This window comes from Lutra lutra, chromosome 17 (genome assembly GCF_902655055.1).
Source record: "Lutra lutra chromosome 17, mLutLut1.2, whole genome shotgun sequence".
In the NCBI taxonomy this organism is placed as follows: Eukaryota; Metazoa; Chordata; class Mammalia; order Carnivora; family Mustelidae; genus Lutra; species Lutra lutra.
Window position 1 is genome coordinate 55,377,110 of NC_062294.1, and position 26,318 is coordinate 55,403,427.

At 44.1% G+C, this 26,318-nt stretch overlaps 1 protein-coding gene across 4 annotated transcripts in view; it reads left to right on the plus strand.

Moving 5' to 3' along the window:
* Positions 1 to 26,318, plus strand: part of LOC125088865 (zinc finger protein 345-like) — a 256,962-nt gene that overhangs the window by 40,658 nt on the left and 189,986 nt on the right. For all 4 annotated transcript variants that reach the window (XR_007123801.1, XR_007123802.1, XM_047710440.1 and 1 more), the window contains exons 5-7: positions 22,354 to 22,412; positions 24,983 to 25,109; positions 25,596 to 25,691. Coding sequence is in view for 2 of the 4 variants with exons in the window: in XM_047710440.1 (XP_047566396.1) it covers positions 22,354 to 22,412; positions 24,983 to 25,109; positions 25,596 to 25,691 (282 nt within the window). In the remaining 2 variants the exon portion in view is untranslated. The remainder of the gene's footprint in view (positions 1 to 22,353; positions 22,413 to 24,982; positions 25,110 to 25,595; positions 25,692 to 26,318) is intronic.

The window sequence follows — 26,318 nt, forward strand, 5'->3', positions numbered from 1 at the left end:
CCTTATACCTATTTATCTATATATCTATATACCTATATATAAAAAAAAATCTATTTTTTTGTTTTACTATTTCTGTTTTGTGTTTTTCTGTGTTCATATTCAGAAAATAATTCTACATTTCAGTCCTTCTCTGTGACCATTATGCATTCAGTAACGTTGCTTTAGCTAGAAATGAAGGCATGCTTTTTATTCTTAAGCATGCTTTTCGAATCTGGTCACAGTAGACATTACGTCATACCTGTGATTTCAGTCTGTCCGTACATGTGCATTGTGATGCTTATGTATTTACGTACATCTGTTTTTCATGAGTACATTTTTGTTTTTAAAGTAAAGTCACACGTGCATAAGAGAAGTGAATAACTCAGTGGAATTTCACAAACTGTTCACGTGTCTCCAAGCCAGTGAGATCAGATCACAGAGTACTGTCCTCTAACATTCCCTCTGAGTTCCTCAGTAACGAAACTCAGCACTCTTTTCACCTGTAAGGCAAGAGGTTCTGTGCTCATTTTGTACTTTACATAAATGGAGTCAGGCGGTTGGGACTCTTGTATTTGCTAGTTGATGTGTATTCCTGCGTGTTACTGTGCATCATTCATTAGAATGGACGGGTCCCGGGAAGCCTGGGTGTCGCAATCAGTGAAGCATCTGCCTTCAGCTCAGGTCATAATCCCAGGGCACTGAGATGCAGTCCTGAATGGGTCTCCTTGCTCAGCGGGGAGTCTGCTTCTCCCTCTGCCTGCTCTGCCTGCACACCCCTCATTGTGTGCTCTCTCTCTCACAAAAAAATAAAATCTTTAAAAAGAAGAAGAAGAAGAATGGATTATCCCATTCCTTTTTGTGAATACCAAGTGATTGCATCATTCTACTGTTAATGGGAGAGGTTGGTTCTCAGTGCAGGACTGTCATGACTAGTACTGGCATGTAAAATTCAACTTGTCTTTTAGTGGAACATGCTCACATGTCTGCTGGCTCTTTATGTGGGATTGAATTGTTCATAAATAGGGTTAGATATCTTCAGCTTTAACTACCAAATTCTCCCTCAAACAACTTGTGCCCATTTTCCCATCTACCAGCAGTGCATGGGATTTCGTGCTCAACCACATACTTTTCACATTTTAGTGGCTTATGTGATTTTTTTTTAAAGATTTTATTTATTTATTTATTTGACAGACAGAGATCACAAGTAGGCAGAGAGGCAGGCAGAGATAGAGGAGGAAGCAGGCTCCCTGCCGAGCAGAGAGCCCGATGCGGGGCTCGATCCCAGGACCCTGAGATCATGACCCGAGCCGAAGGCAGAGGCTTTAACCCACTGAGCCACCCAGGTGCCCCATATGATACCTTTTTCTTGAATCACTGTAGTTCTGTACATACCGTGAGAATGAGTCCTTTGTCTCCTCGCTCACTCTATCTCTATTTCTATCTTGAGCTTGTGATGCAGAGAATTTCTTAATGATATTGTAATCTCATTCTTCATTTCACCCTTCATGGGTAGTTTGTTGTTTTTTTTCCCTTGGTCTTAGAAATTTTTTCTTATATCAACACCACAGAGACAGAATCCTATGTGTTTTTCTAAATATATCATTATGTTAAAAATTTAGTCAGGGGGTGCCTGGGTGGCTTACCTGTGAAGTGTCTGCTTTGGCTCAGGTCGTGATCCTGGGATGGAGCCCTGCATCGGGCTCCGTGCTCAACGGAAAGCCTGCTTCTCCCTCTCACACTCCCCGTGCTTGTGTTCCCTCTCTTGCTGTATCTCTCTCTGTCAAGTAAATAAATAAAATCTTTAAAAAATATATTTTTAGTCGGAAATAGATTATAAATTAAGATGCTCTGTGGTTTCTTTAGTGACTGAGGTTTTATATTTTTTTTTCTGAACATGGCTAACAAATCAAAATGTATTCTGAAAAAGTTTTATTATGCTTTCTTTTCATTTACCTACACAAATATTTTTTTTAAGATTTTATTTATTTATTTGACAGACAGAGATCACAAGCAGAAGGCGGGAGGGGTGTTCAAGGGAGGGCCAGAGGCAGAGAGACAAGCAGACTCCCCACTGAGCAGGGAGCCCCATGCCAGGGCTCTATCCCAGGACCCTGGATCAAGACCCAGTTTTTAGGCAGAAGCTTAATTGACTGAGCCTTCCAGGCATCCCTACAGAAGTCATTTCTTGATATGGATTCCCATGGCCATGATCTTGTACCAGACTTCTCTGTTGATTTATCTCTGTGTCTTCCTCCTCTAGTGGTGTTAGCAGTCTCCCAGGACCACACACCCAATGTCAATTGTCATGTCAAAGATCTTCCATGGGCCTCTGTGCTCAGATCAATGATTATTCCTCTATTTCCACATTGTCTGTAATGGAGCCCCACCCACACTGACAGAATTTGGGTGAAAGATTTCTGACATGATTTTGGATACACACATATTTATTAGGTTGACAGAGTGGCCAGTGATGTGTCTATGGTGGCATAGTGTGCACCTTGGGTATCTTCAAGACCTTCACAAGTGGCCCTATGGCTGATGGTTGGAAGCATCTTAAAGTCAAAACTTCCAGGTACATTGACTTTGTGATCTACCCTGCATGTGACTGTATATCACTGCCAAGTGAGCAACAAAAGATCATGAAGGAAAATGTATTGGTTACTGTTGCGGATACCTGCACCAAATCATACATTTGTACATGTGCCTTCTACAGTATTGTCACTATTCCTTGAAGTCATATGGTGACTTTGTGATCTGCAGGAGCATTTCCTTGATTGATGTTTTAGTTATACTTGTCATTCCACTCATGTTTGTTTATAAAAAAGCTTGGGAATATAGTGTAAGCATCTGGCTCTTGGGTAGAGGACAGATGAGTTTATTGTACAGGAAAACATGTTTCTTTCTGTGACAAATGACTGGGTAGATATATTGGATGTTCCTTGAAGATACTGGGGTTTCCTATGCTCAGAGTCTCCAACACAAACCCACCGCATGCACAGTATCTCCCTGTATCAGTTAGAGGTAGGCAGCTGGCCAGTGGAATTAATGTGATGAAGATGTTTATGATGTTTGCTGTGTCATGAGCCATAAGACACTTGGACTTTGACCTGGGAACCTCCCATTTTCTGCCAGTATTGGAAAATTGTTACAGGCCAAGGGGTTACAATATAGAATGTGTGTCATCTTGGAATTTTTATATTTATTGAGATTATCCATGGACTTTATTTAAAACAAAATAGATATTCATAGGTCTGTTTCTTGTTTGTTCATTTACATTGTTGTTTTGATTATACACATAAGTGAATATGTATGGTATTTGTCTTTGAATATCTGACTCAGTTCACATAGCATAATACCTTCTGGGTCAAACTTCGTTATCACAAATGACAAGACACTATGAAAAAAGCAGAAACAAACACATAAATACAAGGAATAACCTGATTGTTACCAGTGTGGAATGGAGAAGGATGATGGGCAACATGAAGAAATGGGAATGGGAAGCATGGTCTTCCAGTTATGCAATAATGAGTCATGGGGATAACAGAATATAGGGAACTCATTTAATGGTATAACGACAGCATTTTATGGTGCCAGATGGTAGCTACTTGTGGTGAGCATAGTTGAACCTATTGAGTTGTCAAATCCCCATGTTATACATCTGAACTCATGTCATATTGTCTGTCAAGTATACTTTAATAACAAAGAAAGCAAGATATATACTGAGAAGCATTTAGGTATATAGGTTAAACTATTGTCTTAAGAAGTTTCAGGTAGGGGTACCTGGGTGGCTCAGTGGGTTAAGCCTCTGCCTTCAGCTCAGATCATGGTGTCAGGGTCCTGGGATTGAGCCCTGCATCAGGCTCCCTTCTCGGTGGGGAGCCTGCTTCTCCCTCTCCCACTGCCCCTGCTTTTTCCTCTCTCTCTGTCAAATAAATAAATAAAATCTTTTAAAAAAATAAGAAAGAAAACTAACTTACTCTCCAAAACAAGCCAACCCTAAGTCTTCATAGTAGGATAAAGTCCTAGGAAACCAAATTGATCTGTGCCAGAGGAGATTAAGGTTCCTTGTTTTAGAAGGGAGAGGACAGGGGAAAGAGAATAGTCCGTCAGCAGAGGGAAGAAGTGAAGTGAACTGGAAGACCAAGAAGAGCCTGTGGTCCTCATAGGCTGAGCAACTCAGGGGATACATGGAAGAACAGTCATTTCTGTGAGAGCTTCTTCAGTCCATTTCCCTTCAGTGTGCTCTCTCTCATGTCTCACCATTAAAGAGTGTGTATTAATGGCCACAGGTCTCATGAAGGCTTTCTTAAATAAGTGATTGTTTTGGGAAGGCCAAAAAGTGCAACCAGATTTTATATCTGTGCTCATTTTAGGCAAAGTCAGTTTTCAGGAGGAAGCCTAAGTTGAAACAGAAGTGATCTTGTAGACTGAAGCCATGGGAATTAATAAAAATGCATAGAAAATGTGATATTTATAAACGCCATGGATTCAATGGGGTCCAAGCTATGAAATCCAACCTTGCAACAAGAAGTAGATGGCGGGGCACCTGGGTGGCTCAGTGGGTTAAGGCCTCTGCTTTCGGCTCAGGTCATGAACCCAGGGTCCTGGGATCGAGCCCCGCATCACGCTCTCTGCTCAGCAGGGAGCCTGCTTCCTCCTCTCTCTCTGCCTGCCTCTCTGCCTACTTATGATCTCTGTCTGTCAAGTAAATAAATAAAATCTTAAAAAAAAAAAGAAGTAGATGGCACCTGCATTTCTTGTGAAAGAGGGAGCTATTTTGATGAATAGGTTGGCATGGGTGGTTTGAAGAAGCATAAAGAAAAGGGGTTCTAGAGAAGATTGCCTGGTCAAGTCATGCAGGGGTAGTGTTGGCTTGAATGAAGAGTGAAGGGAGGGAGGGACTTCATGTTCCTCATCTTCTACTGTTTAGGAACCTTCTGAAACTCTTCATTTGTGATTCAGGCCTGGAATTCTGTGGGGAGCATACATTGTCAAGGCAGGACATCAGTTGCAAACTTGTGAAATGTAGAAACTCAGACCCCACCCAAATATCCAAATCAGAATATAAATTTTTTTAAAAGATTTTATTTATTTATTTGACAGACAGAGATCACAAGTAGGCAGACAGGCAGGCAGAGAGAGAGAGAGGAGGAAGCACGCTCCCCGCAGAGCAGAGTGCCCGATGTGGGGCTCCATCCTAGGACCCTGAGATCATGACCCGAGCTGAAGGCAGAGGCTTCAACCCACTGAGTCACCCAGGCACCCCCAGAATATAAATTTTAACAAGATCTTCAGTTTCTAGTCATACACAGTAACAATGGAAAAGTACACATCTAGCTCAACTATACTTTTCCATGAGTCTACCCCTATCTTCATGTCTATAAGTCATTATTTTGGTAATTTTGCCTTGTTGTATGTCTTTTTTTTTTTTATAAAGATTTTTATTTATTTGACAGAGAGAGAGATCACAAGTAGGCAGTGAGGCAGTCAGAGAGAGAGAGGAGGAAGCAGGCTCCCCGCTGAGCAGAGAGCCTGATGTGGGGCTCGATCCCAGGACCCTGAGTTCATGACCTGAGCCGAAAGCAGAGGCTTTAACCCACTGAGCCACCCAGGCGCCCTTGTTGTATGTCTTAAATCAGGAAATGTGCTGTTCATTTCCCAGATTATTTTGGGTGTGGGTTATTCCATGACATCCATGTTAAGTTAGGGTGGATTTTTATCTTTCTGCAAAAATAACATTGTAATTTTGGTAAAGATTACATTGATCTGTAGATCACATCAAGTTTTATTGTGTTTCAAGTACTCCAGTGAAAGAACTTGGATATGTTTCCAATTATTCCTTTTGATTCCTGCACAGAATTTTATACTTTTCATCATTTTGGCTTTGACCTCTACCATTATGTTCAATTAGAAACATTTTCTTGTGTGTCTGTCAGGGGATGGTTGTTGCTCTCAATGTATGATGTCTCTGTTTTGGGAGTTGTTCTTTGTTGTGTAGAAACAGAACTAATTTTTATGTTTTGGGTTTGTGTACCATCTTCGGAAGTCCATATAAGTTTTTTATTTAAAGATATTATTTATTTATTTGACAAAGAGAACCCATGAGACAGGGAACACAAGCAGGGGATGTGGGATAGGGAGAATCAGGCTTTCCACTGAGCAAAGAGCCTGATGTGGGGCTCCATCCCAGGACCCTATGATCATGACCTGAGTTGAAGACAGACGCCTAATGACTGCGCCACTGAGTACCCCCCATATCAGTTTCAACAAGATTATAACAATAAGGATTTTCCAGGAGAAGAAATGGTAGTGGGGTAGGAGGATCCTAATTCATTACATATCGTGAATACCACTAGGTAAACATCAGATCATCCTAAATGCCCCGGAAATTAGGCTGAAGAGTGATAGGACAAATTCCCCAAGTAAGAGGAGAGAAGAGGCCACATGGAACATGGCAGATAGTGTGGAGACATGGTTTAGGGAGGAAAGGAGTATAGCATTGTAGAGGGGAGGGAGCTCCGGTTGTGTAGTAGGTGTCATGACAGAGGAGCACTCAGGGGATGCCTAAGGAGGTTTCCCCAAAGCCATTGGCTTGGAAAGGGAAAAGGGCTGAATTTTATGAGTTTTTGGAACCAGCACGTCTTAAAGCCTGGACTTGTAATGGTCAGCAGGTTTGGATGGGATGGAACCAGGAGGGGTACTGGGGTGCTCCTGGAGAGAAGGCTGTCAAACAACCTGGGGGCTCACAGCATGGAAACAGCCATCTGAAGAACACCTGGGGTGCACAGTGGGGAGAGTATTCAGTAGTCTAGGAGCACATTCCTGAGAGGAAACATTCAGTGACATGTGGCTCCAAGAGCACGGGAGTTGGATGACACCATTTCCCTCTCCCATCCTGTAGCACAAAGACAGAGCCGCACTCAGTGAGGACAACAGCTGTCTGCCTTGCTTGCACCAGGCCCCACCCCCTGTGATCTGAGGGGACCGCCCTTCTCAGTGAGGCTTGCCTTAGGCTCAGCAAGGTCAGCCCCTGCCCACATCACGTCTCCTGAGTAGAGATTCTGCAGGGCCCCAGTTGTGGTGTTGACGTCAGGTCTCCTTTCACAAGCAGAGCAGAGCTCACCTAGTTCATTCAGGCCAGGGGCCAAACACTGGCCATAGCAGGCAAGGAGAGCCCCTGCAGATCAGTGGCCTGAAGGATACAGCAAGAGAGAGACATCACTGGCTATTCTAATGGACAGAGGACAGTAGAGACTCAGACAAAATCCCAAACAAAACAAGCAGGTAAGGCCAGGGCCAGAGAAACAATGGAAATAGATAGTAGCATCAAGCTTGATGGAGAATTAATTAATTAATTAATTAATCTATTTATTTATTTATTTTCTGGTGGAGAGTTTAAGGCAGCAATCATAAGAATACTCAAAGGGTTGAGAAAAGAATAGTGTGAACTTTATCACAGAGATAAGAGTTTAAAAAATAATTTGGTGTACGGGTGGCTCACCCCTTAAGCTCCTGGCTCTTGGTTTCTGCTCGGGTCTGAATCTCAGGGTCCTGTGATCCAGCCTCGTCAGGCTCTGCACTCAGCAGGATGCCTGGCTGTGATTCCCTCTCTCTGGAGCTCCCAGTCGTACTCTTCTGATCCCCCCCCTCAAATATATAAATCTTTTTAATAATCAAACAGAAGAAAAAAAATTCAAACATGAACAGTGCAGTGAGCAAGATTAGAAGCCGGCTTGCTATAAAGAGTGTGCTGGAGAAAGCACAAAGGTAACTTTGTCATGTGGAAGGCAAAATAAAGGAAAATATTGAATCTGAACAAAAGGGGGCAGAGATGAATCATGCGACAGGATTTGATTTAGGGAACTTAATGACTCCATCAAATATATAGTAGTTATGATTCCTAGGTCTTGGGCTTTTCTGTCTTGGGAGAGTACCGGTCCAAATGCAACTTTCAGGCTTAGTAATTGGTCTAAGGAGATTTCCCAGTTCTTGGTTCAAAGGCTCCTAGTTCAATCTTTATAACTTGTCAATTGTTAGGAATTTTCTGGATTTTCTTCTAAATTAACCGATTTTTTAGTATATAATGGTTTACATAGTTAAACGATTGCCAGTTTTACTTACTTTGTTGTTAAAATGAGCATTACTTTCCATGTTCTGTTAGTGTTAATCTGGTATCTATTTTTTTTAATATTTTATTTATTTATTTGACAGACAGAGATCACAAGTAGGCAGAGAGGCAGGCAGAGAGAGAGAGGGGGAAGCAGGCTCCCTGTGGAGCAGAGAGCCCAATGCGGTGCTCGATCCCAGAACCCTGGGATCATGACCTGAGCCGAAGGCAGAGGCTTTAGCCCACTGAGCCACCCAGGCGCCCCTGGTATCTAATTTTTTAATATTGGATTTTTCTTTGTTATTTCATTACTCTACTAAATTTCATCTAAGTTTCTTCCTTTTCTAGTTCTTCTGGTAGAAGTTAAGTTGTTTCTTCTAACATTTTCTTAACTCTGTATTGTATAACATAAAAAAAAATTGAAAATTGAAAGTTTAGTAGGGAGAAACTGACAGACATAAGCAATACAAACAATGAGAAGAAAACAGTAAAAAAATTAAAATTAGGAATTTTTAGGAATTTCTATAATGATGTCATCTGTGAACAGAGATAGTTTTACTGTTTCAGTTCAGATTCCTTTACTATATTTTTGGTTGCATAATTGTTCTGACTAGTGTCCAGGACTATACTCAAAGGCAGTGGTGGGGTCACTTCATTACCTGCTGATCAGAGGAGAAGCTTGCAGAGTGTCCCTATTGAATTGGTTTCAGCTTTTCATACATCCGTGGCATTCATTAGGTTGAGGAGTTTCCTTCTCATTTTACTTTGAGTGTTTTTAACATGATGTGTTGTCCAGTATGCCCATATTTGTATTCTGTCTCTGTCATGTCATTTTTTATCTTTATTTTGTTAGTGTGGCATTTTCAATTAATGGTTTTCCATATGTTGAAATCCCTTAATTCCAAGACAGTCCCACTTGAGTATCTTGTAAAATGTGAAAATGTACTTTTAATTCAGTGTGCTCTGTTTTATTGTGGATTTTGAGAGCATATTCCTCACAGATAGTAGTTCATAACCTTCTTGTTGTAAAGTCTTCTGGCTTGGATAAGCCGGTAATGCTGGTATCACAGAGTGAGTGGTACACTAATTTTCTCATCTTCACTCCTTGGAAATGTTTGAGGAGATTTGAAGTACTGTCTCCTTAAATATCTGTTTGAATATCCAGTGAATTCCCCTGGCACATCTTGGGAGTTTTTTTTGGTTTTTGTTTTTTGTTTAACTCCTCTTTCATTCTGCTTCATGGTTGTAGATCAATTATGATTTTTTTTTTTTCTGAATGATGGAGTCTAAATTGATTATACCTTTTTTCAAATTTATACTCATCTTTTGGTACGAATTTGTGGGCAGTGATATCCATCATCACCTCTTATAATTATTTTTATTTCTAAGGTCAGTGATACTGTGTCTTCATTCACTGTTTCACCTCTTATTTAAGTTGGTCTTAATTATTCTTAATTTGGTTCATGGGCTGTCAATGTTGTTGATCTTTTCTGACAAGCAACTCTTCCTGTGGTTGATATGTTTCTATTTTTCTGTACTCTATTTGGTTTATTTAAGTTTTCTCTTTTAATATCCATCGTTATGCTAATTTTGTGTTCATGTGACCCTCTTCCTGATTATTAGAGATACAGGAAACTGATTTGTTCTACACTATGACTATACCACAGAATTATCTATTAGACTATGTGCTCAGTACATTCTGTGGCATGTTGTGTCCATGGAGAAATGAAGTCCTGATGATTCCTTGTCAGCTATCTTTCTGACATTGTCTGATTGACTAGATGTTTCTATATTAGAAGTCATCAGTATATTCTGAATGTAGTAAGTGCAGTGATTTTACTTTTATTTTGTATCTTTCAGCTGTATCTTCACATGACACCCAGAGTTTCCTGCTAAAGCTGAGCATAGAAGGTTCTTTCCAAAAAGTATCAATGTCTAGGGGTGCCTGGGTGGCTCAGTGGGTTAAAGCCTCTGCTTTCGACTCAGGTCATGATCTCAGGGTTCTGGGATTGAGCCCCACATGGGGCTCTCTGGTCAACAGGGAGCCTGCTTCCCCCCACCCCGCACCCCGCCTGCCTCACTGCCTACTTGTGATCTCTGTCAAATGAATAAATAAAATCTTTGAAATGCATTGCATAGTCTATGTGTGGACTTAATATATTTTAATTAATAAAACATAAAGGTTTTTAATGTGTAACATGGATTTGTAATGAATGACACATTACTCCACCGCCAAGGTGAACCTATATCATTTTATTGGAGGTGGTAGGGAACTGATGGTATCACCTATTTGGTAATGGAGTAGAATCATATTCCTAGGAATCCTTTCTGTCAGTGGCCTTAAGGTTTAAATAGTGAGTAATTTGGGGCACCTGGGTCGCTCAGTGGGTTGAAGCCTCTGCTTTTGGCCCAGGTCATGATCCCAGGGTCCTGGGATCAAGCCCCGCATCAGGTTCTCTGCTCAGCAGGGAGCCTGCTTCCTTTCCTGCCTCTCTGCCTACCTGTGATTTCTGTCTGTCAAATAAATAAAATCTTTAAAAAGAAATGAGTGATTTCCCCCCTACTTTATCTATTGTCCTCTTTTCTCTTCTTTGCGCTGACTGTGATATTATTATGGACATATTACAGATTTTGTAGAGGTATTGTTGACATTTTAGGTCATGCACTCCATGATACTGCTACTTAGCATTCACTTTGTGTAGCCAGTAGTATGGTAGGGTCCATGAACAGACACCTGTCCTTCCACTAGCATGTTTCCCAGACAACACTCTGCAGAATCACAAGGTAATGTAACTTCTGATACAACAACCCCAATCCACCCTTGTGAGCAACCATCTCTCCTTTTTTCCCAATGCTTTCCCTTCCTGTGTCCCTTAGAGAAGACTCCCACAGAGCTGACCTGGACCTGTTGTAGCTTCAGTGGCCTAATCTGGAGTTAATCCTTGGACTCTAAAGCACGGAATTGTGGGCTCTAAAAAGCTGTGTTCCCCACTTTCTATGTGGGGGTGTTCCTTTGATGTGTCTGTGAAGTTCACATGCTCATATGACAGTGCTGGCTGTGGATTTAGAAAAATAATTTCTGCTTGTTTTATTTCCTAGTTACCTCCTGATTTGCAGTTGTATTTTTCTTCACTTTACTTTCCAGCTGCATAGGCATCAAAGCCATTCTTTTTTTCGTGAGTTGTGGTGAGAGTGTCCTCCAAAGAGTTAATTGAGATTAGAGAGATGGACGGCCACTGGATATTAATTCAGACATTTAGCCCTAGGAGGTGGGATGTGAATCTAAGTAAAATTTGGTGAGAGAGAGGTAAGACCTATTAAACATGAAGAACTCCTCCCCATGTGGGGAGGGACCTGGAGTCGGCTCCCTTTAGTCACTGCAAAGGCACAGGCAGCTGTTGTGGGTTTCTGAGGAGTATGGAAGTCCTGCTTTATTCTCATGATTTCATTACATTCCTGTGTATAACTTAGGACCAGGTGGCCTTAGATGACAATGATGACTGTGATCACCCAGGCCTGCCTCAGTGACAATGAATGGAAAGGGAGGCGTATTGGATGGTGCAGTCAGTTGGGCATAGCTTTACAATGTCAAATGGTAGAGTAGCTGTTGGAGGTGGGGTTTCCTTCTGGACAGTGGGATAGGGAGGATCAGCAAGGCACGTCCTGTGGATGAACCCAAGCACTACTCTCTCAGGGATAAAACCCCAGTCAAGATTTGATCCACTGTACATCAGTGACCTTTCAGGGAAGCCGCTGCACTGCTGTGTGGGGCCTTCCTCCCTAGTCAGTACCTTGATGAGGATGGGCTCAGGTTCTGACTCTGTCCATGGTGCTGATTTGCTAGAGAAGTAGTTCAGTGGTGAGACACAAGGAGCATCTCTGCTTCAAACAATCCAACCCACTTGGTCATTGACTACTGAATGAATAAATAACGTTTGGTATGTATGTACAATGGGATATTAGCATGGAATGAATGAAATCTAGCCACTTGCAACAACGTGGATGGAACTAGAGAGTATATTGCTCTGTGAAATAAGCCAGAGAAAGACAAATGCTGTATGATGTCACTCATAGGTAGATTTCAACCAACAAAAAAGTGTTCAGTGAGAAAGAAAAAAAGAAAAGGAGAGGCAGTAAAAGAAACAGACTCTTGCAGAGAGAAGCTGATGGAAGCCAGAGTGCGGGTGGGTAAGCAGATGCATTAAATTATGTACAGACATTAAGGAGTACAACTGTGATGGGCACCAGGTTTTGTATGGGATTGCACTGTCGCTATTGTACTGCTGGAATGCTTTCTTAGTTTCTTGTGTAGTATATAGTCATTCCACAGTTTCATACATCATCCAGAGCTCATCAGGACAGGTGCACTCCTTAACCCCTTACCCGCACCCACCTTCCCTCTGCCCACTTTCTCTCAAATAAATAAAATCTTCAAAATAAATAAAATTGAAAGTGTAGCTCATTCTCAGCATGAGTCCTATCCATGTGCTACTTCAATAAACTAAGTCGCACCATAAAACATGACAAGAATTCTTTCTTACCATTGTGAAGGATCCCACAATTTTGTAAAAAAAAAAAAAAAAAAGCTATCTGATTGCTATTCCTTCGAAAAGCTAGTGCATAAGGCATGAGTTTGTGTGTTGTTTTTTCTTTTTTTGTTTTTTAAGGTTTTATTTATTTATTTGACAGAGATCACAAGTAGGCAGAGAGGCAGGCAGGTGGGGGGGGGACAGGCTCCCTGCTGAGCAGAGAGCCCAATGTGGGGCTCCATCCCAGGACCCTGAGATCATGACCTGAGCCGAAGGCAGAGGCTTAACCCACTGAGCCACCCAGGCACCTCAAGGCATGAGGTTTTTTTTTTTTTTTTTTAGATTTTATTTATTTATTTGACAGAGATCACAAGTAGGCAGAGAGGCAGGCAGGTGGGGGGGGGGACAGGCTCCCTGCTGAGCAGAGAGCCCAATATGGGGCTCCATCCCAGGACCCTGAGATCATGACCTGAGCCGAAGTCAGAGGCTTAACCCACTGAGCCACCCAGGCACCTCAAGGCATGAGGTTTTTTTTTTTTTTTAGATTTTATTTATTTATTTGACAGAGATCACAAGTAGGCAGAGAGGCAGGCAGAGAGAGGAAGGGAAGCAGGCTCCCCACTGAGAAGAGAGCCCGACGCAGAGCTGATCCCAGGACTCCGGGATCATGACCCGAGCCGAAGGCAGAGGCCTTAACCCACTGAGCCACCCAGGTGCCCTGGCATGAGTTTTGATTGAAAAGGAACATTATGGGTGCCTGGCGGCCCAGTCACTGAGTGTCTGCCTTTGGCTCAGGTCATAATCTCAGGGTTCTAGGGATGAGCCCCATATTGGGCTCCCTGCTAGGCAGGAAGCCTGCTTCTCCCTCTCCCAATCCCCCTGCTTGTGTTCTCTCTCTTTCTGTCAAATAAATAAATAAAATCATAAAATAAAATAAAAAAGAAAGGAAAAGGAATATTAGCTTCATTCAGGAGGCCAGCCACTTGGAAAAAGACAGACACATGTCCAAAAAGCAACTCCAAGGACTCCTACAGGCCTGCAGATTTTAAAGGAAAGTTGAGTGCAGTGAAAAAGTAGGAGGGGAGCAGGACAGTCTGTAACACTTCTGGATAGGCTGCAGACTCACTGGTGCCTCCTACTGACTTTATGGATGTGACTGGAGGTTGTGTGTGGGTGGCCTGGGGGAGGTTCTGCAATAAGGTTTGGTAACCAGTCTTTCTAGGAAACAATGCATCATCTATAGGTTTACAAAGAAGAGTCTAGTTCATCACTCACACAGGATAAAGGTGCACGCTGAAACTTAGTCTGCTCAGTTGGCTAGAGGGGTCAATGCTCGGCTTTTCTATAAGTTAAAGAAAGGTCCTATAGGTTTATTCCATGGCTACAAATGGAAATTATTTCCTTCTATTGTGAGTAGGAAATTATTCCCTTCTGTTGATGAGCAGAAGGCAAACTGGGAGCAAAGCACATGCTGACCCCCCTGTAACTCCACTAAACCCCCAGTCCCAGGTGGGATAGTGATATTCCTCAGGCACTCCTGACTGCCCTAAGGCTAAGGGAAGGAAAAACAAATGGCTAATTTAACACAGATTACAGTCCACAAGACCCCTGAGTTTCCTTCAGATTACAAATATCTTAGTGATTTACAAGAAAAAGCATTCTTCTCCATAACTTTCAGAGGGTAACTCCCAACTCTCTTAATGTTAATGCTTTAGTAGGTGGAAAGACAACCTTAACTTGACAATGGCAGAGCCCAGAGTATTTTGTAGGTCCTCTTTAGCATATGAAAGTTCTTTTGAAAACCTACCTCCCTTCCCTTATCTCAACTCCAAGAGCTTGGGCTCCTTTTGCCTTTGGGTCTTGCAGGGGGGGTGGGGGAGCAGGGGTTTAATAAGACCATCATTTTTCACCAAAAACCTTTCAAGAATTCTTGCCCATAGGCTCCAGACCTCACCCCACCAATTCTCACCTACATTCCAAAACTCCATCAAAACCAGTCCTGTAAAGACTACATGTTTTTGAATGTCTCTTAGATCATGGTGGATTTCTGTCTTTACTGTTTTCTGTTTATGTCCTCTACTAACTACTTAAATTACAAAATTGGGTAATTTTCCATTGTGAAAATTTTCTAGTGTTTTCCATGGATTAAAAATCACAGGGCAATAATGCAGCCTTTGGGGCATGAGCAGCAAGGCATGGTATTTCCATCCATTCAGCAGGTGTCCATTCGCCAGGCACCCATCTGTAGCCTAGGATGTGATGGCATAGGGCAGGGACACCTGTATCCCTCCTACCTAGACTTTTATGGCTGGAATGACTCTGTGGTAAGGCAGAATGGTAATCAATTGTTATTTTTGAGGGACACCTTGCCCTGCTTTTGACACATGGACGCTCTGACATATCCTGCGTGGGACACCACCTGGGAATCGGGGGATTTTGTTAAGGGGCCTTCTCTACTTTTCTAGGAGCATGGTGTTAGTCCCTAAGGACTCTCCCATGGGATACTTTTAAGCCACTGGAAACCATGTGGGTTGCAAAATTTAAGAAAGGTACACATGGCCTTAGTAGGATCTATCAGTTAGATCTCTTTTCAGGAAAACTGGGAAAATAGATTAAGTACCCTGGCCCATCCCAGGCTTTCAGGGCTCTAAATCAGGACATGAACCTAAAGGCCTCTTTCAGAACATGTCTGGTCATAAGGAGACCAATAAACTACCCCCTGACTTAATAGATGGTAATTATCTAAGTAGGCCTCCTCCAAATAAACCCAGGTTATGGGAGGAAAATGGCCATCATGGACGAAGGGGACTCTGACTCTCTCTCTCACTGTTCCTCCTCCTAATAGATATGGGGGCTTCTCCCTCACTCATTGCCCATTTTAATGGCTCTGACTGGAGCCAGCTGTGGTTGGTCTCCCTCAGGACAGGACATTAAGGGCATTCCCAAGCAGCTGCTGAAATGCCCTTTGTTTTGGGGAAATTCCCTGTCATCTCTGGCCTGTCATGGACTGCCTAATTCCCCTTGTTGGTGGAAAACGCACGGCGCTTGATCCTCTGGCCAAGTGGATGATCTTGAGAACTGGAAACCCTGTGTCTGCTTTCTGGGAGCACTTCCCCTCCCTCTCCTCCCATTTCTCACCCCCTTGGGTGGGGCCTGAATTACTGGCTCCTCTACTGGCCTCCCTGCCTCCAGCACCATTGGCTCCTCCTCCTCCTTATGAGGAGCAAAGAAGACCACCCCGTGGACTTGGCACTGCCCGGTTCAGATTTCCCCACCAGTGTTCCAGGTAAAAATCAGCAGTGGGGAGGTACTTTGTTGGTTTAATTAAGGTAGATTTGTCTTTAAGGTTATTGGCATTAAATGTGAAACTTTTATCCTATTGGGTTTTGCTGAAGGTCAAATAAGTTCATGCTATACATACTCTGTTGCAGTTTGGTAGCAAAAGGATGATTTGAAATGATGGTTAACCTTGTCTGTCTCAAAGTTTTCATGGGCCATTGTTAAGAAAGCTTTCAAAGTCTTTGGTAACCTAAAACTTTAAAGTTTTGCTTGGATGATAAATGGGATTGAATTCATTGGACATCTAGTTTATTTCAAAGGAGATAAAATACTAAAGCATTGAGTACTGAATGTAGGTCTGTGCTTTTGACTTTTTTTTTTCTTTTAAAGACTTACTTGACACACACAGACATGGCAAGAGAGGGAAAACAAGTGGGGTGGGGATTGGGAGAGTTGGAGAGGGAGCAGCAGACATCCCAGCAAGCAGAGAGCCCAATTTGGAGTTCCATCCCAGGACCCTGGGATCACAACCAGAGCCAAAGGCAGATACTTAAAGACAGCTCCCCAGGTGCCCCTGTGCTTTTGACTTCTTACTGCAAAGGAACAAAGAATATTTGAATCTGTCGGTAAACATGCTTTGTGCTTAACTGATTCATAAGTTTGCCATCCAAAGAGTTCTGGTGTAACAGTTCACAGTTGATTACTACTTAGTCTTTGCTGGAGACTAAGGTTTTGAAGAGTTAAATGCTGCCAAATGTAATTAAGACTGATCGAAATAAGAAAAGCAACTCTATATGTACAAGGAAGACAAGGAATGGGAATACATTTTTCTTGAAGGTAAAAGAAGGTACTTTTGTCCTTTTTAGAAAATGTTTTATTTATTTATTTGACAGAGAGATCACAAGTAGGCAGAGAAGCAGGCAGGGGGAGAGGGGGAAATCAGGCTCCCTGATCAGGGATCCTGATGCAAGACTCAATCCCAGGACTCTGAGACCATGACCTGAGCCAGAGGCAGAGGCTTAACCTACTGGCCACCGAGGTGCCCCGGTACTTTTGTCCTAAGTGAGACTGGTTCTTTGGAGAAAAGGGGCCTGGGAAAAATCTGAATGCAAAGGAAAATTGTAGAAGGTTTTGAAGGGAAATCTTTGGAAAGAAATTTTAGGTGTGGTCAGGATGGACTAACTGAAATGCATGGATTTTAAAATGCATTAGTAAAAGATTAAAAGTGTGTTTTCCTTCTGTTAAAAAATCAAAATTTTCTTGAATTGTTGGTCTGCTCTTTTTTTTTTTTTAAGATTTTATTTATTTCTTTGACAGAGATCACAAGTAGGCAGAGAGGCAGGCAGAGGGAGAGGGGGAAGCAGGCTCCCCACTGAGCAGAGAGCCCAACGTGGGGCTTGATCCCAGGACCTCGGGATCATGACCTGAGCCAAAGGCAGAGGCTTAAACCCATTGAGCCACCCAGGCGCCCCTTTTGGTCTGCTCTTGACTAGAAAATGTGAACAGTTGTTTTTGTCTTTCCCTGCCTGGAAAAACCATTTTCTCTGTTTTGCCTTTATCAGGCCTTTAAGGATGCCTAATCCTATTTAAGCCAGTGCTTTAAAACTTTCTAAGGTTTTACAAACTCCTCCAAGATTTAAATCCTAAAAGAAGTCTTGTTGACTAACTAGGCTTGTTTGCTTGGTGTTACCTCTGTTATAAAGTCATCATCACTTGATACTCTGATTATTGAACTGTTCTGTGTCACAGAAGGGATGATTTCCTTGTTAATTATCATAATGAACTCTTACCAAATCATTAGCAGTGTCCATTTCTGAGTTCTTGTCCTTTCTAATTGTTGTTATTCTCTTGCAAAATAAGTTTCATCTGCAAGGAGGTTCATATAAAGGACTTTTAGGAAAAAATACAGGTATTCAGTATCTGTAAGGTCACAACTGAAATGGGGAAGAATTTCCAGAACTAACTAAAGAAATTGCATTCAAATTAAACAAGAATTAGTAACATGGGACTACATGAACTAAAAAGATGATGATAGTTTTGTGCCTCTTTACACATCACTGGTTCTCTAATGTTTGCTCTTCCAGATTAAGGAAACTTTCTCTTAAGATATCTTAAAAAGAATGCAATAAAGTATTGACTTGTGAACAAATGGAAGCGTTTAACTTTTCTCTCCACTGGAACCCTCTGATACTCGAAAAGTCTCAGTAAGTATTCTCTCTTCCATGGCAGTCAGAGTCATTTGCTTAAGTTCAATAGAATGTGTTCTCCTGAGGGGACACCCCTGGAAACACTGGTTATTTTACCAAGGCTTCGATTGGAGTGTCTTATTTGTGAGACATGTATAGACTCAGGTAGGACTGAATGGTTCTAAAGAACCGAGGTCACTTATGAACCCTGGAGCCCTAAAGCCCCTTGGAAATGTTGGCCTGATCCCTTGCTTTCAGATTTCCCAGCAGCCTCACCAGCATAGATATTGTCTCTTCCTGTCACAGGATAGATTGTCACTTCCTGGCAGGTGCAGGAACCTCAGGATATATTGGGGAGCTTGTGAAGAGGGATCTGCCCACATCTACAGGGCCTGCAGGCACGTCTGAAAGCAAGTCCTTGACTTGGCTTCTGGTCTGGAGAGGCTACTACGAGTTCACCCTAGAGATTCCTTCTAAGAAGTTCCAGCAAAGCAGATTCTAAAAGATCTTTATGATGAGTCATTATTCTTGCTGAGCTTATGTAGGCCAAGTTTGTGATAATTTAAGGGTAGAAACTGTTCTGGGGGGTGGGGAGTAATGTCAGTAACAAAGGCAGAAGAAAATTTATTGCACTTCCTTAAAATCAACAGCCCACTGACAAGTCCTTGAAACAGGCAGAGTGACCTTCCTCCAGGGACTCAACTCCCAGCTTAAAATTTTACCAAGGGCAATAGGCAATTTTAGCCCAATCCCAGGATCCTGGAAGTCTCCTTTAACATATAAAAACTCCTTTGGAAGCTTCTGTTATCTCTGCCCCGCAAAATACATGTTTGCCATCATCCTCCAAGCTAATGGCCCAAGGATATAAATCTGTTGGGTCTCATGACTGAGATTTTACTAAGCAGTAATAAAGAAGTGTTGGGTCCCCCAAAACTGGGTACCCCAATAATGGGTCCATGATTAAAGGAGCGAGACTGATACAAAGCGAAGGTCAAGCAAAGCTTTATTTCGCGCCAAGCATCAGCAGTCATACCAACCATCAAACAGATCGGTTGGGGCCACCCCTCCAGGGAGGACGACCCCTCCCTGCTTTCCAGACTAACTTTTATAGAGTACTTTCCATGATCTTAGAAGTTAATGTCTGGTATCATCTCTCTGTAGAAAAGACAATACGGCTCAAAAATGATGGCCAAGAAGGAATTCTTAATCCATCTCTGGTGCAAGAATGTGTTTTTATTAAAGTCAGAAGACAGGACCTGTGGGCAGAAAGAGCTGCCCTGGGGTCATGAGAAGTGGCTCATTATATACTTTCATGTGGCAAGGTGGTTACGGGTAGCTTACACCTCCCAGGTATTTTAGAAACAAGGTTTCCAACACCTTGAGGGAGCTAGCTGTCGTTAGGAAAGTTTCTGTAAGGGTCTATTCAGCCAGAGCAGCCCCACCCTGGTCGAACTGCCATTTTGCTGTAAAACTTAAATTGACCCCCCCCCCCCCAACTTATTTAAAAGCAAGACTGGGAAACCAGTCCCAGGTAACAGAGTCCAAGTACAAGGGTGGGTCAGGCCAGGTGGAGGTATTCAATCAGTGGGGGCGCATACTGTCTCCCTGGTTACCAAGGAGTATGGGCCCCGCCCTTTGGGAGCCTTTTTGGCACCAATCCTAATCAAGGTGTAATAGGCTCGTTCAAATGTCTACTAGGGTAAATTGTAATTTAATTGGTCACCTGGCATCACTGTGGAGTTTCCTGTGTGTGTTACAATCTCATTGGTCACCTGTGCGTGGCCAGGCCTGACCGCATGGCCTTTGCCCTTAAAAGCTAGACTGTGAGGGGCGCCTGGGTGGCTCAGTGGGTTAAGCCGCTGCTTTCAGCTCAGGTCATGATCTCAGGGTCCTGGGATCGAGTCCCGCATCGGGCTCTCTGCTCAGCAGGGAGCCTGCTTCCCTCTCTCTCTCTCTCTGCCTGCCTCTCTGTCTACTTGTGATCTCTCTCTCTGTCAAATAAATAAATAAAAATCTTTAAAAAAAAAAAAAAAAAAGCTAGACTGTGAAATGGAGAAGGGCCACTCTCTCTTGTAAGAGGTGCGGCCCCGAACGTTCGGTTAGATTCTTGATGCTTGGCGCGAAATAAAGCTTTGCTTGACCTTCGCTTTGTATCAGTCTCGCTCCTTTAATCACAGACCCGTTATTGGGGCATAACAGCACGGTAAAAGTACATTCAGTTTGGAATACTATTTTGGAGTTACATATGAAAAGAAACATTTACCTAATGAAGGGGAGCATTTTGTCCCCCTAAAATACATCTCTGATCTAAGGATTATATTAGGCTGGTATTTTAAAGGAAGGGTAAAGGAAAAGCTCTGAAACCCAGAATGTTTTCCTTTGTGAGAGACTTTGCAATGATAAGGGAAAACATCATTTGTAAGGGTGCCTCCCTCTGTGTGGCAGAAAGAAGGAGGAGGTGTCAGTCTCCAGACTGATAATTGGAAAGCAATGGAGCTAAATGTGGTCACAACCACAGCCTTGGTTTCCCTGCTTTGCGTGCTCTCCTTCCCAGCTGCTTCCCAATAGCATCACTGAGGAGGCCAAGAAAAACAAGGCTGTACCCACCTCGGGTCTAGCCCTGACGTAAGTACAGCCATCTTGACAAAGCAAAAGCTGACACCTTGCACCCCCTCTCCACCCGCTCCCCTCCCCTCCATAGTATGTGTGAACAAATGGTTAACCTGCAGAAATCACAATCCTGCAAGACCAGAGTCTCCCTCAGTTTACAAATAACCTAGAGATTTACAACAAAGAAAGTTAAGTTTCTTCTAAACCTAAATCTCACTAACAAGGATGCTTGATAGGAGGAATGTGACATTCCCCCAGGAAACTCCCAGTTGTCTTCATGTTAGTGCCTCATTAGAGGGAAAATGGCCTTGGCTTGATAGTAATGAGGACTCCAATATCCTGACTGTCTTCTTTACCCTGATAGCCCTTCTGAACAGCCCCTTTGTGCTCACCCACTGCGGAGTCCACCCCTACTCTGCCTTTAAAACTCTGACAGTAGGGGCGCCTAGGTGGCTCAGTGGGTTAAAGCCTCTGCCTTCGGCTCAGGTCATGATTCCAGGGTCCTGGAATCGAGCCCCGCATTGGGCTCTCTGCTCGGCAGGGAGCCTGCTTCCTCCTCTCTCTCTGCCTGCCTCTCTGCCTACTTGTGATCTCTGTCTGTCAAATAAATAAATAAAAAACCTTTAAAAAAAAAAAAAACTCTGACAGTAAACTGGTTCCGGGTCCAAGTCCCTACTGGCTGTGTCGGGTATGCTTGGGCCCAAGCTTAAGCTTGTCAAATAAACCCTCGCTCGATTGCATCGGTGTCCTTGGTGAAAGGACGTCCTTTCTCAGATGGGAAAACTCAGGCATAACAATCACCTTTGCAGTTTCAAGAAGGCTCTTATCTGCTGCCCCTCCCCGTCAGGGTCCGTCCATCCATTTGGTGGAAACAACAGTGTAGTGTTACTTAAGGGCGGCAGGAGATCCTCAGTGAGGCCAGGGTGTGGGGTTATGTCCTTATATCTTTAATTTTTTTTTCTGAGAGTGGAGAGCAGGCTTTGATCCACGGGGAGGTAACCAGGTCTCTGCTGCGTGAGTCTGGGAAGGTCAGGCCCATGCAGCGCCCAGTTCCTGTGCTGAAGCTGAATTTGTGGGCATTCCAGAGGAGGTGACGCCCCATGAAAGCTGAGAAGGAAAAGCCAAAGATTAGTCTCGTGGTAGGAGCTCATTTGAATAGCTCCTGACACAAAGGACTAGGAATTTGGGCCATTTCTGCATTTCAGTGTCCTGGCTTCAGGGAAGCAGTTTTGATAAGAGAAAATCAGCGTTCTCAGGAGGCTGACCCACCCAGCCCGGAATCCCAGTTCCGGCCCGGGCCCATTCCGGGTTTTCTCCCTGTTTTCCCCCTGTCCTGCCGGGCCCATTCCGGGTTTTCCCCCTGTCCTGCCGGGCCCATTCCGGGTTTTCCCCCTGTCCCGCCGGCCGCGACCGCGAGAATGGCACAGATGCGGAAGTAAAAGTGCTTAAACTCCGCTCTTTGTGCGCCGGGCGCAGACCCTGGGAGGACGGTCACCCTCCTCTGAGCCCGCTGGGGTTAAATAATCTCCGATCCTCAAGGTCTCCCGGGGCTGCACAGTTCCTCGGCCAGGATCCAGCCGGGTCCTAGAAGTTTCCAGATGCACAGGCTCTGTTGGTGGCCTTAAGGCCATTTTCTCCTGATGCTGCTGTGATTTCCCCGCAGGTATCTTGTGGGAAAGAAATCCAGAGGACGAAGGGAAAGGAGAAATGGCCAGTTCTCAGGTAAGCCTGGTGTCCCAGGAGAGGCCGTGTCAGGTTTTCCTCCTGAAATTCCTCGCGTTTAGAAATTGCGAATGTTGGTTCCTGGAGTTCTGATGTTTCTCCCTTCTGTTTTCACCTGATTTGGAGATCTTCCCAGAAATGATACTCAAGGCCAGGTCTCCAGAACCCTTCTCCTCTGTGTCCCAGAGCCTTCTCTCCCCTGTCTCCAACCCGCCTTACAATAGGACAGCAGCAGCTGCCACTGGGAGTTAAAGTCCTGAAAATAGTTTCCGAGTGACAGACGCACGTCGGGGTGGGGGGGGGGCTTCAGTTGAGATTCCTGCTGCTGCTGAGGTCTGGTCCAGGGCGGTCAGTGAGGGAAAACCTTTCTCCTTTAGGCCCCGTGTGCTTGCTTTTTCTCAGCGCTGTGTAGCCCAGGGGTGGTCAGTAAATCCAGAAATAAACTCGATGGATTTGTGTCCAGAATAACTCTAGATGTTCTCTGAAAGAAAGGGTGGGAAGGGGGAGTTCTTGAGACTTGCTCTTTAGAATGTGAAGTAGGTATTTTATGTAAAATGTACTAGTTAAAATAAGCTAAAGGGGAACCTGGGGGCTTCCCCTCGGGCCACGATCTCAGGGTCCTGGGATGAGCTCTTCCTTTGGCTGCAGGCTCAGCTGGGAACCGGCTTGAGAGCCTCTCCCTCTCCCTGGCCCTTGCACTAAAGTGTAAATGAATCTGTAATTAAGATACGCTGCCTCGTATGGGACGTGGAGACTCTGTTGTCTACATGTGTCTCTGCCAGTCAGGTGGGGGCCCCCCGAACCCGGGTCCATGATTGGGTGGAGGAAGTCACGTGGGATTGAAGCATTCACCTGAGGCAGAACCACGCTCTTTGCAGTTCACGGAATATCCTGCGGGAGGCAGGAGGCAGGTGGCAGAGGAGAGATGTCTGCAAGGAGCCGTGGGTGCGGTGGGGGCTCTTTGTAGTGTGGGAAGGTGAGGAGTTAGGGGGCTCAGGGAAGTTTCCCTCTTCTGGGCACTGTCCCTGGTTGTCACTAGTTCATTGGTTAGTTTGGGCCTGTGGCTCCTTTGAGGTAAGTCTCCAATGGGCCTGTCTGGATTCAGCAAGGGGGTCACTGGGGCCCGCTCTCCATGCCTTTGCTCAAGCCCCCTTGCCTCAAAGCAGCCGCTACAGAAACTGTAGGTGATTGAACTGTGTATATATCCTCTGTTTTCATAATGAGATTCCTATTCTGAATTCCTGTTTCCAGACCACAAAATAATACCAGTGATGGTGTGTCCTTGGCTGTGCCTTGACACCGAGATCACTTTGTTTCCTACGTTTGGTGTGAACTGGATTTATTGTCTCGCTGCTCTTTGCCAGATCCCTCCCCTGCTGTGTTCATATTTCTCTCTCAATCATTTATAGGGAACGTGGATGTACTCAGCAGTACGCAGAGATCACCACAGTTCAACTAGAAATGCCTTTGTCTGAGTTTCTCTTGCTTGTAGCTTTTTTCTTTTTTTAAGAATTATTATTTGAGAGAGAGAGGGTGAGAGCGCTCATGGGCAGTGGTGGAGGGGGACAGGGAGAAGTAGACTCCCCGCGGAGCGGGGAGAACAATGTGGGGCTCCATCCCAGGTCTCTGGAAACAGGACCTGAGCTGAAGGTGGACAGTTAGCCAAGTGCCCTTGATCATACATTCTGAGAAGAACCAAGTCAAAAGAGGTGTGCATAACATTAAATTTCCTTCCACTTGGCACCATTTGTAAATACCTGAGTAGGCAGAGTAGGACATTCTTCCTGGAATTTACAACTGCCTTCATGTTCATGTTTAATTAGAGGAGAAAAGCAACCTTAGCTTCTCAGTAACCAGAGTTCCGGGATTCTGAGAGTCCTCCTTAACATAAGAAAATCCCTTTGGAATCTTCTTTATCTCTTCCCCCCCCAAATGCATGTTGGCCATCATCCTCCATGCATGTCCCCCACTGATACAGATCTGCAGGGTCCTCCGTCCAAGGTTTCACTCAACAGTAGTTAGTGATCTCATCATCACACCAGCCGGGCCCTCAAGGTCCTGGGAACCTTGCTTTCAGCTTCCTTGGTGATGGCTGCGCTCCTGAGCCACTCACCATTTTAGTGCAGACTGAGTTCCTGCTCACACCCCAGTGCAGAGCCTTTGACCCGTGGGGCCTGTGCCTGTGCATCATCAGGAAGACCACAGCTTTGACACCAAAGACATCTCAGTAATTGTTTCTTCATCATTCACTCCAGCACTCCAATATTTCACATCAGAAATATCTCATAATTCCTTCTGGAACATTGGTTCTTCTCCTGCATGCCAACAGTGTGCACTGGACAAGGAGCGCTCTCACCTCTCTGTAGTTGGTAGGGTTGACTTCTGGGAGTGGAGGTTGTCCGTCAGTCCTGCCCTCTGTCTCATGGGTTTTTCTTTTATTCCACACTCATGTCCTGGAGCAGGGAAAGTCAGGTCTTGGGTTTAGCTGGTGACATTAACTCCCTCTTTCATGTTAGGGACCATTGTGAACTGTGTCAATGGCCACTTGGTGACTGTGGTATTTATTGCAGGGACAGCTGACCTTCAGGGATGTGGCCATAGAACTCTCTCAGGAGGAGTGGGGCCGCCTGACCCACACTCAGCGGCAACTGTACAGGGATGTGATGTTGGAGAACTACGGACACCTCTGCTTCTTGGGTGAGGAAGACTCCTTCCAGATTCCCCAAACCACACTCTGGGTTTTCTCCTTCCTGTGAAGATTGTCTCTTGGACAATTCCTGTTTGAATAACTGGAATTCAGATCCAGACAGAGAGGGGAGGAAGGAGGGGTTTGTACATGTAGAGAAAAGTCCTCATCATGTGTCCTTTTCATTTTTAGCTTCTGAAGGTAATACCCCCACTTCTGTAGATGAGTTGCAATTCTAAACACTTAGTGGCAGAGAATGGTGCTGCTCACATGTTAAACTGAAATTTTCCATTCTTACTATGTCTAGTGCTTGGAAGTGGAGATTAGGATGTGAATGTTGGAAATGTCTCCTCTGTGTTCTAAAGGGACTGTTGGGCAACAGCTTTTGGAAACCATTTTCTAGAATTGTACAATATCCTCTCTTCTGTGCTGAACACCATCCTGATGGAAAGTTAGAATCTCTGGCAATACTCGTTTTCGTTTTTCCTCGTAAACAGGTCTCACTGTGTCAAAGCCAGACCTGATCACTTTTTTGGAGCAAGAGAAGCAGCTCTGGGATATGAAGAGAAAGGAGACCATAGGCTTCCATCCAGGTAGGTGGGAATGAATGAGGCAGATGACAGAGGGGAGGTCCAAGTCTGAAGGAGGAACATAGACCTTAAGCTATGGTTCCACTAGCTGTGCTTGAATGAAAATCAGTTGGAGACATGCCCGGTTTTATTTCTCTCATGCTCCCAGAGGGACATCTACTCTCCCACATTATTATCAAGCTCTTGCATCCTCTAGGGATTCTCCTTCAGCTCTAGTGATGGTCTGCCACATCCACAGGAAGGGCCAGGAGACTCTCCTTGGAGGGGGAAGGCCCCCCTAGTCTGAGAGATTCTCCATTTCTTTGAGGGCCCTGGGAAATCATCCTATTTCTGAGGACCTATATGCTACGGCCTTCTTGACTTCTGGCTTTCATCATGAGACGAGTAGGTCAGGGTAGTTGTACGCACACTGGGTTTTGGTGCAGAAATTCCCAGAACACTGGAGATAGATTTCTAATGTTTTCTGGCTTATGCTTTCTAATGTTATGGAGGCTTTAATCTTATTCTTAGAAAATTGACATTCAGTAACTGCATAGATAACAAACCACCTCCCTAAAATGAGACAATGTGCAGTTCTGTTTGCCCTCTCTGTGTTCATTCCTCAGTGGCGAAATAATGCACTGTTTCTGT